Raw genomic sequence first — 16,378 nt, forward strand, 5'->3', positions numbered from 1 at the left:
AAATAATTAATCAATCAATATTATGATGTCGAATTTCCCTTATTCTTAATTGGGAAAAATCCATTTCACGAATAATATAATCCTTGTTATTATACTTTTCTTGTAAGAATAATAACAATGGAACTTTCGTTCAACAAATAATAATAACAACGCAACAACAACAATAACAATATTGGATGCTCTCAAAATTATTGTTAAATAAAAAGGGATATATATTCTCAATATTTTGCTAATTTCGTTTAGAATTTTTATGATTTCCTTTAATTTGTTAATCAAGATGTGCTCATTTTTATTTTTACGTGCATGAAGTATTAGGGCTTGAGGCAAAGAAAAAAAAATCAAAATAGTAAGACTAATATATAAATAAATAATTCTAAAAAATTTATAACCAAAAATTTAAATATTTTCCGATTATTAGGATCCTAAAGCCAGAGACAAATAATAAAAAAAGAAAAAAAGAAGGAAAAAAAAGGGTTATGAATGATACATGCATGTAGTTCAAATCCCTGATCATTAATCAAAACAACATTAAGAACACAGAAAAAATAGAACAGAATACTATTTAAAAAAAAAAAAATTCTTAATACTTCTACCATCTCTATCCAAAAAAAAAAAGGTTTTCTTACTCCTACAAATATCCTGAAGTTAGGAGTTACTAGCTTAACCATATATAATATATATTAAGATTAGTACTAATCTGCATGATTTAATTTGTCTCCTACTATAGCTTGCAATGATTGATTTTAATGCCTATAAATTATGAGTCCTCAAAACAAAGTTTTAATCCATCAATTAATTGGCCCACTAATCAAACATTTTTGTTTCACTAAAATTCTAAACAAATATATACTGCAAGAATATCTAGCTTTTGTCAAGCTTAAAAAAACAAGACTATGAATTAGATGTGTAATTACCAAGCTTCTGAAAATCGGTCAATCAAATCGATCAAATTATAAATCGACAAAAAAAGCAGTTTAGACAAAAGATATAATCATCTATTTCAAAAGTTGTGATTGAACTGCCGAACTAGTCAGAAATTATTCGATCAAATCAAATTGAAATCTGGCCGGTTTTCTCATTTTGAACAAAAAAGCAACGTTTCGTTCATTAATTAAAAAAAAAGTAGAAAACAGTAATTCAGTGACCGTAATCTCCTCACTCACTCACTCACTCATTTACTACTAGAGTACCAGACAGCAACATCTCTTCCTTTGAGCTCCTCCCTCACTTGCTCCGTCTAGCCACCATCGTGTCACTATCGTCGTCGCAACTGCATGAAGCCACTTCCCTGCTTTGGTCGTCTCTGCTATTGCTCAAAGCCGCTGTCTACAAATCGTCTCGTGTCCTTCATTCATCGCGTAGCTGCTATTCTGTCACGCCAGCTTTGTTCTGCCGCCCTCCGACCCTTCTCTGCTCCATCTCCGCCGTGCACACCCTCCTTGTTCTTCCATCTTGTCGTTGTTCTTCAACTAGTCCCGCCACCATCGCCGGCCGCGCTTCTCCATCGTCATCCCAACACCTCTGTTTGCCACACTTTCACGTCTGTTTTGTCGATCTTCCCCTCTGTTTCGCCGTGCTTTTGCTGCAATTTTTCCGTGCTTCTACCGCGCTCCAGCCATTGACTTCCAGTCGCTGCTCAGCCTTTCGTTCAGCCATCTCCGTCAAGTTATAAAGCTCTAGCTTGCTCTCCCTCTTCTGTTAATTTTCAGTTATTATTTTAGTTTGTTGTTGTTTTAATTATTAGGTTGTTGTTCCAAACTTCCAATTTTTGCTTTGTTTTGTTTTTGGTTTACTGTATTAACTTGTTTTGATAATTAATGTGTTATGTTATGTTCTTGTTTTGATTATTAATTGGTTTTGATATGTTCTTGATCTTATTAACTTGTTAATTTGATAAATTATTGTGGTGGTATTGTTCTTGACTTTGTGATTGTTAGGTTGTTGTGCTATTCTTGACATTTTAACTTGTTAATTTGATAAATTATTTTTGTTGTGATTTGTTGTTCTTGATAGTATCAATCAATTTGATTAAATGGTACTATTCATACATTGGCCCACTACTTAGTCAGGCACAAAATGAATAAAGCCCAATCAACAGGGATTAACCAGACCGACTCCTACCTGACTTTATAGAGGTCGGATACAACGACCTGAGTTCAGCCCTACTTATCTAAATAAGTAACCGACTCTTACTATCTCTCCTTTTCATCTAGAAAGGAGATCTCAACAATCTCCCTACCAAAAGGGAGTAACCAATCCGCCATAAAAAGTGGGACTACTTAAAAGACGGTTATTCACTTTACACTTATATTTATAAATGCCCTGACACTCCCAGGTATTCTTCGAACTCCAATCAACTAAAAACGTGCCTAAAACTCTTGCTAACTTAAGCATCGGAGTCCCTTGCAGGTACCACCTCCCACCTCTCTGCAGGAGTAGATGTTGGATCTTTCACCCAAAGGCGTCTGGACCTCACATTCAGGTCCAAACCACCCTGGTTCTAGGTAAGCCTTAGAACATTGGTGCCATTGCCAGGGACCTGGTAATCAAGACCGTACGATTGCGGATGACATTCCAGAAGATGGACACATGGCTTCCGATTTTGAAGCCTGAGAAGAAGAATAATACAATAATGAGCGAGCGTTAGTTATAACTCCCCAAGCTGATAAAGGTAAAGGTGCTGCAAGAGACACACACCAATCAAACCTGGAAGGACACAAGATAAGCTCAAAAATTCATCGATCCGAAAGATCCGAGCCAAGAGATCCTACGGAAATTATGGGGCTCATCCACGGACACCAAGGTCGGTTGGAGCAACTCGAGCAGGAGTTAGAGCGACAACGAGAATTCGAAAGAGTCTTGAGAAGGGAGGTATGACAGTGAACTGAATTACAAGAAAAACTCTTGAAATTAGAATCTGACTTCAAGGGTAGGAGAGCCCAAGCTGATTGAGAAGAAACGCCTCTGGCGGAAAAAGATCTATTCATAGAAGAAATCATGCGGGCTAGAGTTTCTAAAAAATTTAAAACCCCATACATAGACCTTTATGATGGAACGACCGATCTGAGACATCATCTGAGCAATTTCTAAAGTCGCATGTATTTGGCAGACGCATCAGAAGCAACTCGCTGTAAAGCTTTTCTGACTACGTTAATAAAGTCGGCAATAAAATGGTTTGACAGTTTACCACCTAAATCAGTCACTTGCTTCGACAATTTGACGAGAAGTTTTCTTACCCAATTTTCCATCTAAAAGGATAAGATCAAGCATGAGCCAAGCCTCTTGGGAGTAAAGCAAGAAGTCAGGAAATCTCTACAGGCTTGTATGGAAAAATTCAACAAGACGTGCTTGAAGATTTAAAACCCACCTGTCAAAGCAGTCATCATGGGACTAGTTAATAGCCTCAGAGAATGTCCCTTCTCCCAATCCATACCAAATAGGCACCCGACCTCTTTATATGAGGTGCAAGAGCGAGTCGAAAAGTACATTAACATGGAAGAAACTGCTCGGTTAAGAGAACCTACCCCAATACAACACAATCAATATCAAGCTTGAGACAAAGAGAAAGAATCAAAGAAAAAATAAGAATACAACTCGGACAAAAATCGAAGATATGACAACTATACCCATTGTGATTTTTCCTTGTTGACGTCTACAGATAGATTTGCCACACAGAAAAGATTTCACCTCCCAGACCGATCAAAAACAAAAAAGATAAAAGTCGGTCAGAATACTACGAATACCATAAAATCTATGGCCATTTCATCAATGATTGCTATGACTTCAAAAATGTGATCGAAAAATTGGCTAGGGAAGGTCAATTGGATAGGTATTTAGCAAAAAGATCAGATGATCAGGGCAAGAGAAAAAGAGATGAAGAAGATAGGGTTCGATGAGATCGGCCACCACGAACCCCTAAGAGACACATCCACATGATTGCTGGAGGATTTACAGGAGGAGGAGTAACAAAATCTCCCGCAAGAGACATTTGAAAAAAGTTTACCAGGTTAGCGAGAAGGCTAAAATGCTCAATCTGCCTGCCATCACCTTCATAAAAGAAGATACCCAAAGGGTAGCAGCTGGACATGACGACCCTGTCGTGATCATAATGATACTTGCCAATGTAAACCTCCATAGAACCTTGGTAGACCAAGGAAGCTCAGATGACATCTTGTTCAAAACAGTTTTTGATAAGTTGGGCTTAGAGAAAAAGGAGTTGAAAGCATACCCAAATACCCTCTTCGGTTTGGGAGATACTCCTATCCAACCTCTAGGGTTTTTTTCTCTCTATACCACCTTCGGGAAGGGTACAAAATCAAGGACTTTGAGTATAGACTACATAGTGGTTGACGTAGCATCAACTTACAATGCCCTGCTAGGTCGGACAACACTAAACCGACTTACTGTAGTAGTCTTTATCCCTTACCTTTACATGAAATTTTCTACTTCTGAGGGAATAGCCACTATGAAGGGAGGCCAGAAACCGAAAAGAAGGTGCTATAATGAAATCCTGAACCTACGAAGGTATACGAAAGAAAAAGAGGTCAACACCATAGAACTCGGAGGTATCCAAGTTCGGGAGGAACTAAGACCCCAACATGAAGGAAAGATTGAGGAGGTCCAGATTGGGGATGAGGTCGGGAAGACAACAAACATAAGGGCTAATCTAGAGAAGCAGTTAAAAGAAGAACTCATTAAGCTCCTACGGAATAAATCCGACCTCTTTGCCTCGAAAGCCTCTAACATACCCCGAAATCCGTCCTGACCTCATGAGCCACAAGTTTGCTGTTTACCCAGGATCACGACCTATCCAGCAAAAACAACGAAAACTTATCCCCGAAAGGGCAGAGGTTAGAGAAGAGCAAGTCCAGGAACTTTCAGAAGTCAAATTCATAAAGGAGGTAAAATACCCGTTATATCTTGCTAATATGGTATTCAATGATCAGTTAAGACCAACAAATATTGGCTGTCGTCGAAGCAACATTTATTGGGTTCTAATTTCTAAGAAATGTTCAACAATTAATGGCATCTAATGTAATAATTAAGTAACCATGTAATAAACTAATAATTGACAAATGCTTCCCCCTTCTGTATCTAGCTTGCCACTGCAAATGCCAAAATTTTAGCAGGTAGATAAGGAACCGAACCTTAAAATCAACAAACCAAAAAGAATAAAAAGCGAAAGAGTCATATATAGGTACAATAATACTGTAAAAATCGACAAAAAAATTATATCATCCGGAGTTTCAACTTACTTAATGCCACAAATTAGTATAATTTGGATCTACTATAAGTCAAAATTAACCTCAATTATAATCAATTAAGATATCTCAAATTTCCAGAAACATGATGAGATTCCCCTTTCGAACTCAACACCATTGTTTCTTACTTCCATCCCAGATTTTAATGCAACTTCTACCCGTCATATTTTTCACATACGTAATGACAATTTACAATAACAAAACTCTTCAAAAACATATATAATTGAGATGTCAAATTTAAGTCAATAACTGTAATTAGCAGTGCAAGTGAATAGCTTAAGAAACGATGCAATTTTCTCACCGCATTTTATCTGCAAAATAGAATTTATTTTTGCTATCAAACCAGAGAGTAACCGAAAGTCAAAAGGTCAACACAATGAAAAATAAACGCAAATCTGAGCCGAGAATGAAACAGTGAGAAGGAGAATGAGAGAGAACCTGCAAGGAGTTGACAAAGACCTTGCTGCGATCCATGGAATCCCCTGGCTTAATCTATTTTTGGCGAATCAAAATCCAAAACAGAATTTATAACCCTAAAAATTAGAAATAATACACATTCAGAAGCTAAAACCTCTAACTTAAAAACTATAAAATCAAAATCCTAAACCGTAGGACACCTTCTCACAAAACCACAAAGTCAATTCATCACAAATTGAACAAAGAACAAAATCAGAATTCAACACTAATAATAACAAGTAATGCTCATATGCGATTCTGCACGAGAAAGCTTCTAACACAGACAACACGACAGAAATTGAACCAAACGTAGAAAAACCCTAACTAAATATGAAATTATGATATAGAAGCCTAATTAAATTTAACACACACTACTGATCAGGGAGTGGGGATTAGGAACCCTAATTGTCTAAATCAGGAAAAAAAAACTAAAAGCCTACCTATTGTGATGAAGGAAAGCGAATCGAGCAGGGATGGATGGAGCATAGGTGGCACGAGTAGCAAATTAAAGGAGACACGGACCACAAGAAAGCAGCGGCGAACAAAGAAGCAGAAGAGCACGGTGAGGCGGTGGTGCGACGTAGGAGAGCTGCGGCGTCGTTGCAAAATAGCAGAGCTACAAAGGCGGTCATCGTAACAGAGCCGCGGTGGTGGTGTGGCGTAACAAAGCTGTGTGAGGATGTGGTGTAAGGAGAAGATGAAGGTATGGAGGAGGTTGAGGAAGAGAGAAAAGAACTCTCTTTTAGCTTTCTGCAAAAAGAGAAGGAGGGCGCAGGTGTGAAAAGGGAAAAAATTTCCCAAGTGTTATAGCCGCATATATTAGGAAATGCTTATAAAGCGTACCCAAAACCTAACCATTAGAGTGCTCTTGAAAAGCGTCCATTTTTGTGAGAAAAGTGTATCCATAGATATTAAGATAAGGCTACACTTTATAATTGATCTTTATAATATCTAAGGAAACAATTTCAAGTGATGCAATAATTGTGTTTCCTATTATTCTATAAAATGGTAACACGGTATGAATAGGCTATGCTTTTCAAATGTAGCTTAAAAAATATAGCTGAATAGGTGTTTTTGTTGTAGTGAAAGAAACTTAAAACAATAGAAAAAAATAGAGAAAAAAGGGAGGAATAGGAAGACGGTGGCTTGCATAAACTAAGTTATAAACCAAAGAAAAGGAATATATGGGTTGCAGCGGCGACGAGCAGTGATAGCAATGAGCGATGAGAGCAGCAAGTCAGTGAAGCTAAAAAAAATTATAAATCCTAAACCTGAAAAATTAGAAATCAAGAAGGTGATTGCTATGATGTGCTTAAAAGTGTTGTCTAACTTATTAATAAAGTTTAAAAATTAATATTTAATTTTAAAGTATAAAAATAAATAATTTTTAAATATTTAAAATTTATCATAAAACATAAATCAGACAAAAATTAGACACCAAATTATAAAAGGGAGCCACTCAGATAAAGACGTCTAAAACGTCTTTTTTTAAAATATTTTTTATTAATTAAAATTTAACACATATAATCGATTAAATCGTGTTATTTTTGTCAAAATTAGGCCAGACAAATTAATTTGACCGAAAAAATAGTGAATCAAATCTTAAACCAGTTCAAGATTTGATTTACTATTTTTATAGAAAATGACTACAATACCCTTATTATAGAAAATGACTAAAATATTCATATTAATTTGTCTGGTCTAATTTTAACAAAAATAACATGATTTAATTTATTATATGTGTTAAATTTTAATTACTAGAAAATATCTTTAAAAAAATACGTTTTAAACGTCTTTATCTAAGTGGCTCTCATTATAAAAACCATAAAATTCACCAATCCAAAAATTAAAAAAAAAATCCATAGGGATTCAATATATAAAGTCGTAGAGCGAGCAGCAGTAGCAAGACACAATGCGAAGGATGGATGGCAAGTAGCAGAAAAGCAGAAAGTTAGACAATTAATGACGTAAAGCAATGATAGACACCATATATGAAGCAAGAAGATGTGACAGAGATGAGGCAAAGGAGACGCAAAGCAACAACGTAAGGCTGACTGAGGCGCAACGACTCAAAGCTGGAGGATGGGTGAAGGTGTCAGATTCAGAATGAGGGCGTAAGAGGAGCTATTGAGACGACGTGAGAGTATTTGTTTTTTTTTTTTTTCAAAGTACTTGTTGTTTTAGTTTTGAAGAATGTTAGAAAGCTTTCAAAATTTATTATTTTTTGTCATTAATTGGTTATTAATATTTAAAAATATAGGTTAAAATATATTATTAAATTACTAAATTAAAAAAACTGTATTAATAATTAAAAAATAATGGCAAAAAAATTACAAGGGTTCAAAGGTACTAGCATAAGTATTTTTTAATTTTTTAATTTTAGTAGAAATTTTTTTATGGCGGCATTTATATTGGAAGACTAAATAGTAAAAAAAATAGGTCATATTTTTTAAGAGTTGCCTAAACATAAAATATTAGTTACATTTTAAAAGTGTACCAATTGTGCTCTATCGCTATATTTTACAACAAAAATGTGGCCAAAACTTAGAATAAATGCCATTCTCACAAAAGTGTGATAGATGACTCTTTTAGGTCACATTTTTTAAGCGTGGTTAGAAAAAAAAGTTGGTGAGAGAACATATTTTTTATAGTGGTAGTATTTTTTAGGTATAAAATTTTTTATGTTTTTTTCAATTGGATCTTTATACTACTTTTAATTTTGTAATTACTAATTAGGTAATTTTCATATAAAAAACGTTAAAATTAATAAAATATTATTCTCAAAAAATATTTAATCAAAGAATTAATTAGATATTTTTAGTGACTAAAAAATTAATTAAATATTAAATTATATTCTATTAATTTTAAATTTTTTGTACTAATAAAATTAATAATAATATAAAAATTTAATTAAAAATATATATAAAAAATTAATTATAAATTTAATAAAACGATAAAGATCAACTAAATAATTAAATCTATTTTTTAGCTACTCTAATAGCTAAGCTAGCTAGTTGCTATAATTTGCTTACTTGCGAGGTAATTTATACGTACTGTATATAAAGTTATAAACAAATATTTTATTTTTTTTATCTTTCCCTCACGAACTTTATATATAGTTTTTATGGAATACTACTCTCTACATAGTAGTACCAAAAGTTGTAAGTAATTAAGTATTTAACTACTAGGCTTTAAAGTTTTCACCTTTAATTTCTTATCAAATTCATTTACTGATTTCAGCTTTAATTTCTCTCTCACATACATGTTCAGGAGGAATCTTAATTACACTAGGATCTAAATTTAAAGTGCTTAACTAAAAAAGTAGATTGTCATATTATTGATATTATATTTTTTAGATTAAAATAATAATCTATCTTTGCTAGGTCGTTACTATTTATTTTCAGTTTTATCCAAATATTTCCAATTTCATTCTTTTTTATTTTTTAGAGTAAAACCCAACTCTCCTGAAAACCACAATGAATGATGAGTCCACATAAATGAATGATGATAATCCAATCCCCAAAATAACATCAATTAGAGTAAGACAAGGTCCTGATTTCCCTCATACCATGCACTTCCCAATATATATATTCAATATTCATATTCAAGCTGGTCCTTCACTTAGAAGAAAGGGTAGTTTTTCACATACACCTTCCCATAGTAGATCACTTTAACTTTTTGATATTTTAAAGTTACTATATATATATTGCTACAAAGTAGTGATTCTTTTATTCTCTTCATCAACGCAGCATTGTCTTCATTATTAAAACCTTTTTTTTATTTATTATATTATTTTAGCCTTTTGAGTTTTGTGATTTATTTTTCTGTCAGAAATATAATTATTTATATTATTTTTTTTATTAGTTTAAACTTTTAAAAAGAATAATTTTATAATATAATATTAAAAGTTTATGTCTAAAAAATAGAATTTAATTTTTGGTGAATCTCAAAAATAAAAAATAATATAAAACAAATAAAAATTTATGCAAAAATTAAATAATCCCAAAAAAAATTCTTATTTAAGAGAGAGTATTACAAAAATAAATATTCATGTTATCTTTTTTTATTTGATGTTTAAGTTTTTTAAAAAAGTGATTTTATAATATTATTTTATTATTGTTTTATTTTACCCACTCACTACAGCACAGGCGGAGGTTAGCGGCGCTTTTTTCTCCTTTTAGCGGCGGTTTTAAACCGCCGCAAAATAGTTTTCCGGCGGCTATGGTGACCGCCCTGGTTATGAGCGCGGGGACTGAGTTCAGCGGCGGTTTCCAGCAACCGCTGGTATAACCGCCGCTAAATTCGTATTTCGTGGCATCTGTTAAAATAACCGCCGCAAAATTAACGTAATTCGATTCTCTACTCTGTTTATCAGCGGTTTAAAAACCGCCGCGAATCAATTCAGTTTCCTCTGATTTGAATGTATTTTGCGGCTATCGTACAACCGCCGCAGTATAGGTCCGGTTTGTCTCCATGTTTATAGGCGGTTGCGAACCGCCGCAATCCACCATACAAGTGCCATATTTTTTTAGTCTTTCTGGCGTTTTAAAAACCGCCGCCAAGTTAAGAAAAAAATTTAAAAAAAAACGCAGAATTTGGGTTTTTATTTATGAAATCACGTAAAATTTACTTAAATATTATAATAAATTTGGTTCCCTGGATTTCTAATTATTTTAGGAGTGACTGTATTGACAGATAGAATCTAAACATGTGACAAAACCAGAAAAATATCCAAAAACCAAAATGTATTTATCAAAATATCAACAAAATAAATCTCTTGCTAAGAGTTGCATAGTCTACTTCAAAAAAAGTATGCATCCATCCAAAACAATTTCAATCCTAAACTACTATTTTCTACTGCATCAAAACCACTTAACACATCCCTGCAGCAATCTCTGGTGGCAGCTCCTCACCCTGCCGTTGAAAAAGATAAATCAAAGCACTCTCTATTACCTTTATCCTTTTCTTGTCTGCTGCTGCTTCATCTTCCATCGCCTTCCTTTTCAACTTCTCGGCTTCCAGTTCTGTCTGTAGTTCATTCAGCTTCTTTTGCGTCTCCTCTTCTAGGACTCGGTTTACTGATGGCCGCAAATTTGTACCAAAGAGTTGACTAGGAGTCGGTTCAAGATCCACTCCACGCACTCTACCCGGTTTCTCTCTTCCAAAAACCTGAGCAAGGGAATCATTTTGAGACAAGACTCTAGAAGACTCATCTTCTTGCTCAATCTCCAGAAGTCTTTCCTACAGACATAAAACAACAATATAGATCCGATTCAAGTACATTCAACTTAATTAAAACTTAAACTGAGACAATATATTTGAGGCACACGATAAGCATAAGCATGTATAGGGATATACATCTGAAGTGAGAGCAGGGAATATTTTTGAATGGATTGGATTCCAGTTCTGTTACAAAATCAATTTGAGGAACCACAAGACACCCAAGTACGCTATAGATTTCACTATTCAGATCTCCCTGGATTCCAAGACTTATACTGTTCTTCCTCTATTACTAAACTTAGATTCCAACCTTCTACTGTTCTCTCTCTATTACTAAACTTATGCATATTACACGCTCTCAGAATATCGCTCATTTAAATAAATGTATTAATACATAAATAAATAAAATGGGCAGAGAAATAATTCAATACTAGTTACAGCATGTAATTTTGATAAATTCTCCCAATCATGTGTTACATATATATTTTGAAACAAAGAATTAGAGCTGTTACATATATAAATTCTCCTAAACCAAGTTTACTTCATGGTATAAGCGTTGGACCCAAAAACTTATTTGTAAACATTGAATGAAAAGAAACCCACAACCTATTTTCAGCGCAGCACACAAGGAATAGGCAACTAAGAAGCAGCAATGAACTATGGATGCATTATATATCATAAATGTAATGACTAATCATACTAAGTTGTACTTACACCAATTTCTCTCACCTCATCATTAATATAAGAGCCATCCCTTTTTTTGTGAACCTTGATCCACAGCTCTCCTCTACTGACTATCCTTCCTTCTTGTTCTGATTGAAATAAGAAAGTTTAATCCATCACTGAAGACCACGCAATCAGGGAGAATAAAAAATTAAATGGGGATTATGCAGAGCAGTACAATACTAAAGAGTGAATAAAAAAGTACACTACCTCTTTTTCCCTCCACCGAGCCAGGCTTTTTGAACCGCCAGTGTGTGTATACAGCTGTTTTGATCGATTTAATGCATTTTTCCTGCACTTCTCCTATTGGTCCATAAGAGATAAACGGTTGTTAGAAGCTGTTTTAAAAAAGACACAATGCAAAGGGGATTGTACTATATTACTCCAATATAAATACTATTTTTACCTTCGTCTCAGGTTTGGCGCGATAATCAAGGTACCATCGCCAGTGATCTCGATCAATTCCTGGCGGACGGTTCTCGATATTTTCTTCAGTCGACAGTGTTGGCTCGTAGTAATCATCATACAACCTTAGCCTTGTATCTTTCCAGGACTTCCCCATACTTTTCAAAATATATTTTTTTATAACTCCGTCACTATCTTCATCAAACTCAAAGATTTGCTGCATAAGTAACCCGATTCGTTAAAATTATTTGCTGTAATACTCGCTAGTCAAGGAGCAGGTAAAAGGTAGCCATCTATTACAAAAACATCTTTTAGCAATAAAGAATAAATCGAAGAAGCTGCACCAACCGACCAGAACCCAAAAAATGGAGTAAAAGATGTCTATTGACTCAAATATAATATTGATTAAAAAAAATGCACAAAGGGATTGAAAATTGTATACTGCTACTAACAGAAATCCAAAGGCCAACAAATTAAAAAGAAAAAATGTAAACTCATATATTAAGAGTACACAGAAGTTTGTGAATAAAATCGGTGCATTTATGAACACTTTATATACAAACACTTTGTGTTGTATTTAAGTTACTTTTAATTTAAGAATAAATTACTATTCCTAAAATAATCAATTCTAATCATGAATAAGCAGATGTAACTTAGATCGGATATAAACTCTTACCTTGACACATTCGAAATAAACTTTTTCTTTAGTGGTAACGTGACGCCAACTTTCCTCGCAGATAGGGAATTTACCGTAGTCAGATCCAAGCATGCCAAGAACGCCACTCAACAGGCCAGCTTCATCTCCAACTGGCTGCTTTTCATTGTTGAACCTAAGCACGATCCTTCTACCATTGGGCCGTTCTATAGCCTCCCTCACACTAATGTTAGCCGCCTTGATTGTGCCATCGGAATCTACAAGCCAATTATAAACCTTTATATATGTCTCCGTTGTAGACCGTTTGCACGAAGAAATCTAAAGTAACACATACTAAAGAGTAAATTGAAGACGGTAAATCTAATAGAAAGTTACCGATGGTCTTAACCGTCCAATACTCTGTGGTCTTCCGTCCTTTGCGACTCTGAGCTCTAGAAGCAACAGAGCGGTCGTCAACTTCTTGGTCAATAGAATCCACTTCATGAGCATTGGTATCCAATTGGTCGGATCCCAGCTCCGAGTTTTGACTGCTATAAGTGCGCGTCTGTGGAGCAGGCCTTGGTTCACTGCGTGGTGGACGGAACAGGCGTACAGTTGTATGGACACCACCATAGCTTGCTTGGGGAATTTCAGATTCATCTTGGTGCAGAGCCGAAGTCGGAGACGGAGCCGAAGCCGGTGCCTTTTGAGACTGCTGGCATGCTGGTCCTGATTTAGCCTTTTTGGTAAACCAGCCTTTCCTAGCCATCTTAAATTCATAGTGACATGATGCAAGCAAAAAATCATGACATTAACTCCAGCAACATATAATGCGGGTAAATTTTGTTTATGTATACTAGAAGCCAAAATATTAACTTGTAAGCAATGCCAGGAGTTACTCAGCACAAGACATGGTTATAAGCTAGAATACTCTACCTGTTCTTTATAAATTAGATTCATCATTACAAAAGTAAACCATGAATCTTTAAGGCCAACAAAAGTTATAACACCAAATGAACAAGAATAACCAAATCAAGTAATGTGTTCACAAGGGGAAGGTTACAAATCATAACACGCCTACTGTGCTAACTAAATAACTATGAGGTTACCATGATATGAATATAGCAACTGCACGTGGAAGGATCACAGCCGTTAGTGCTTAGTGAGTGCTCTTTCTCTTTATGTAATAATAAGGAACCTTGTTTCAGCATTTTTCATTATGAAGTCATGATAATTTCATTATTATAGGTGATTAAGTTTGGCTAGTTTAATAATTAGTTCTTTAATTTATCTAAAAAAATGTTAGAATTCGATTATCATTTTCTGTATACAATAGTTGGTTAATAACAAAATCCCGAACCGTATCTGTGTGTTCTTAAGCCCCCCAAATCCCTACCCTTCATTCTTTCTTTCCAATTACATCGAACCCCCAAGCATATACTAAGAGAATATGACAGACTAAGGAAAAGCCATCTCAATATCAACACACAGATGGAAAAATGCAAAAGAAAAACTCATAAACACTAGCACTACTCATGAAAGCATCAGTAAAATAAAGGGGGTTCAGATTTAAAATACACTTATGAGAACCGAATTCATCAATGTCGACCAGAAAACCTACTGCATGCACATTAGAACATGGCAAATGTTATTGGAAGAAATAGATGTTGTTACCAGAACAGAGAGGGCGGGCCTAACAACAAGACCAAAACCACGACTACCAAATTGATAATGAGAGCGACGTGACCGGCAGGTTCTGGAAGCTGAAGATCAAGGATACAGACGAGCAGTTTCCCCCGGCGACAACGAAGAGAGGCCAGATTAGTGTGCTAGGGCTGTGTGTGTTATATAGTGTTTAAGGAGTGGGGAGAAGAGGTGGGTCGCAGCAGCTGGAGATTTTGAAATTAGGTTGAATCAGATCCAAATTTTGTTTCTCTGAGTAACTATTGGCGAACTAAAAAGATATTGAGACGCGGGAATGATTATATTGGGAGGAAACTGAAATATTAAAAATTGACTAAAAACTAAGTTTATTACTAATTCATTAGCTTTGAAAAAAAAAAAAAAAAAAAAAAAAAAAAACAACAACAACAACAACAACAATAATAAGTGGCAGATCCAGAAATCTTATAAAGAGGGGATCGAAAACATAACATTAAAATTATCATATTAAAATGTAAAGTTAAAAAAAATATAGGTTTTTTTAATATTATTTTAACCTAAAATTAATTTTAAGAAAATCATTTATATCAAAGTTTTTTCCATAAAATTCTAATTTTTCTCCAAATTATAAAAGATATAAGTCATATATCGTAAATAATATAAATTTGTTTATATAATACTTCTGATATATGTGTTTAAAATAAATTAATAAATATAATAAATAAATTACATAATCTAAAGTATTTTTATATAATAATAAATAAAAGAAATACATAAAAGATAAAAAGGGACTAAACTTTTCCTTTTCTATCCTTTTGGAAGAATTGGTACATGACTGATTCTCTTTTTCTTTTCTATCCTCTATCATATGCCAAAGTCAACACAATATTCGCAAGCAAATAAGGGACTAAACTCTTTTTCGGTACGAAGTGAGATTCAACAAATATGTGCACAAACCTAAGCAAATTAGCTTGGTTCTTCCTTTGTAGAATTAATTCTGTTAACTGGTTTTGAAGTAAAGTGATTTGGATTAAAGAAAATGTAAAAAAGTTTTCACTTCTACCAAATATCATTTTTAAAAGACAAAGAGTGTTGGTAGCATGCTGTTTACTTTATTCTGAGGTTAGTATTTTTCAGCCTTTAACATTTTCTTTCTTGCTTAATATGTTAGGCTGTTATCAAAGTATGTGTCGTTTTTTGTATTTTGTGCACAACCATGTAGTTACCATAGTACAACATCTGATCAGGTGTACCATGCTGTTAGCATAGACCAAAAGCCTCTCCGTAAACAGTACCTTGAGGCTATTTTACCTCCATTTGTTGCGGTCTTGAGGAAGTGGCGCCCCATCTTGGCTGGAACTCATGAACTCGCAACTACTGATGGTCTGAATCCTCTTACCGTAGATGATCCTGCACTAGCTGCTAATGTCCTTCCAGTCGAGGTACTTTAATGTGTATTATGCCAGCACAAGCACTCATTGAAAATAAATTAGAGGAGAAAAGTATTCAACCAATATGAATTAAAGGATTGAAATGATCAAATTTAAAAATAGTCCAAGTTATCTGCTACAATGAGATTCTATATGGGGTTGATCTTCAATTCATTTGTATGATTTTACTGCAATGCATCTAACATTTCTTTCAGGCTGCTCTGGCAATGATGTCTCCAGCCTGGGCTGCTGCTTTTGCATCTCCACCTGCAGCAATGGCATTGGCTATGGCAGCAGCTGGTACTTCAGGTGGTGAAAGTCGTGCCCCTGTAAGAAATACCCAACTTAGGCGTGACACCTCATTGATGGAACGGAAACAATAGGCTAAGCTTACTACATTTTTAAGCTTTCAAAAACCTTTAGAAGCACCTACTAAAACTCCTCCATTACCCAAGGACAAAGCTGCAGCAAAAGCTGCTGCTTTAGCAGCAGCTCGTGATCTTCAACGATTTTCAAAGATTGGTGCTGGAAGAGGTCTTAGTGATATGGAGCGTGTTAAGAGGTGGACTATAACTGAAGCAATGGGA

The 16,378-nt window shown here is 34.6% G+C and overlaps 1 protein-coding gene across 1 annotated transcript; it reads right to left on the reverse strand.

Annotated features, from left to right (window-relative positions):
• Window positions 1–10,589: 10,589 nt before the first annotated feature.
• Window positions 10,590–13,468, reverse strand: LOC107617374 (uncharacterized). The gene is made up of 6 exons (XM_088497996.1): window positions 13,096–13,468; window positions 12,742–12,977; window positions 12,067–12,282; window positions 11,873–11,963; window positions 11,652–11,755; window positions 10,590–10,958 (listed from the first exon to the last, which is right to left on the reverse strand). The coding sequence occupies exons 1-6, from the start codon at window positions 13,466–13,468 to the stop codon at window positions 10,590–10,592; spliced, it is 1,389 nt and encodes a 462-aa protein (XP_088354122.1).
• Between the last annotated feature and the right edge of the window lie 2,910 nt (window positions 13,469–16,378).

Source organism: Arachis ipaensis, chromosome B9, assembly GCF_059453495.1.
Source record: "Arachis ipaensis isolate K30076 ecotype BB chromosome B9, ASM5945349v1, whole genome shotgun sequence".
Lineage (NCBI taxonomy): Eukaryota > Viridiplantae > Streptophyta > Magnoliopsida > Fabales > Fabaceae > Arachis > Arachis ipaensis.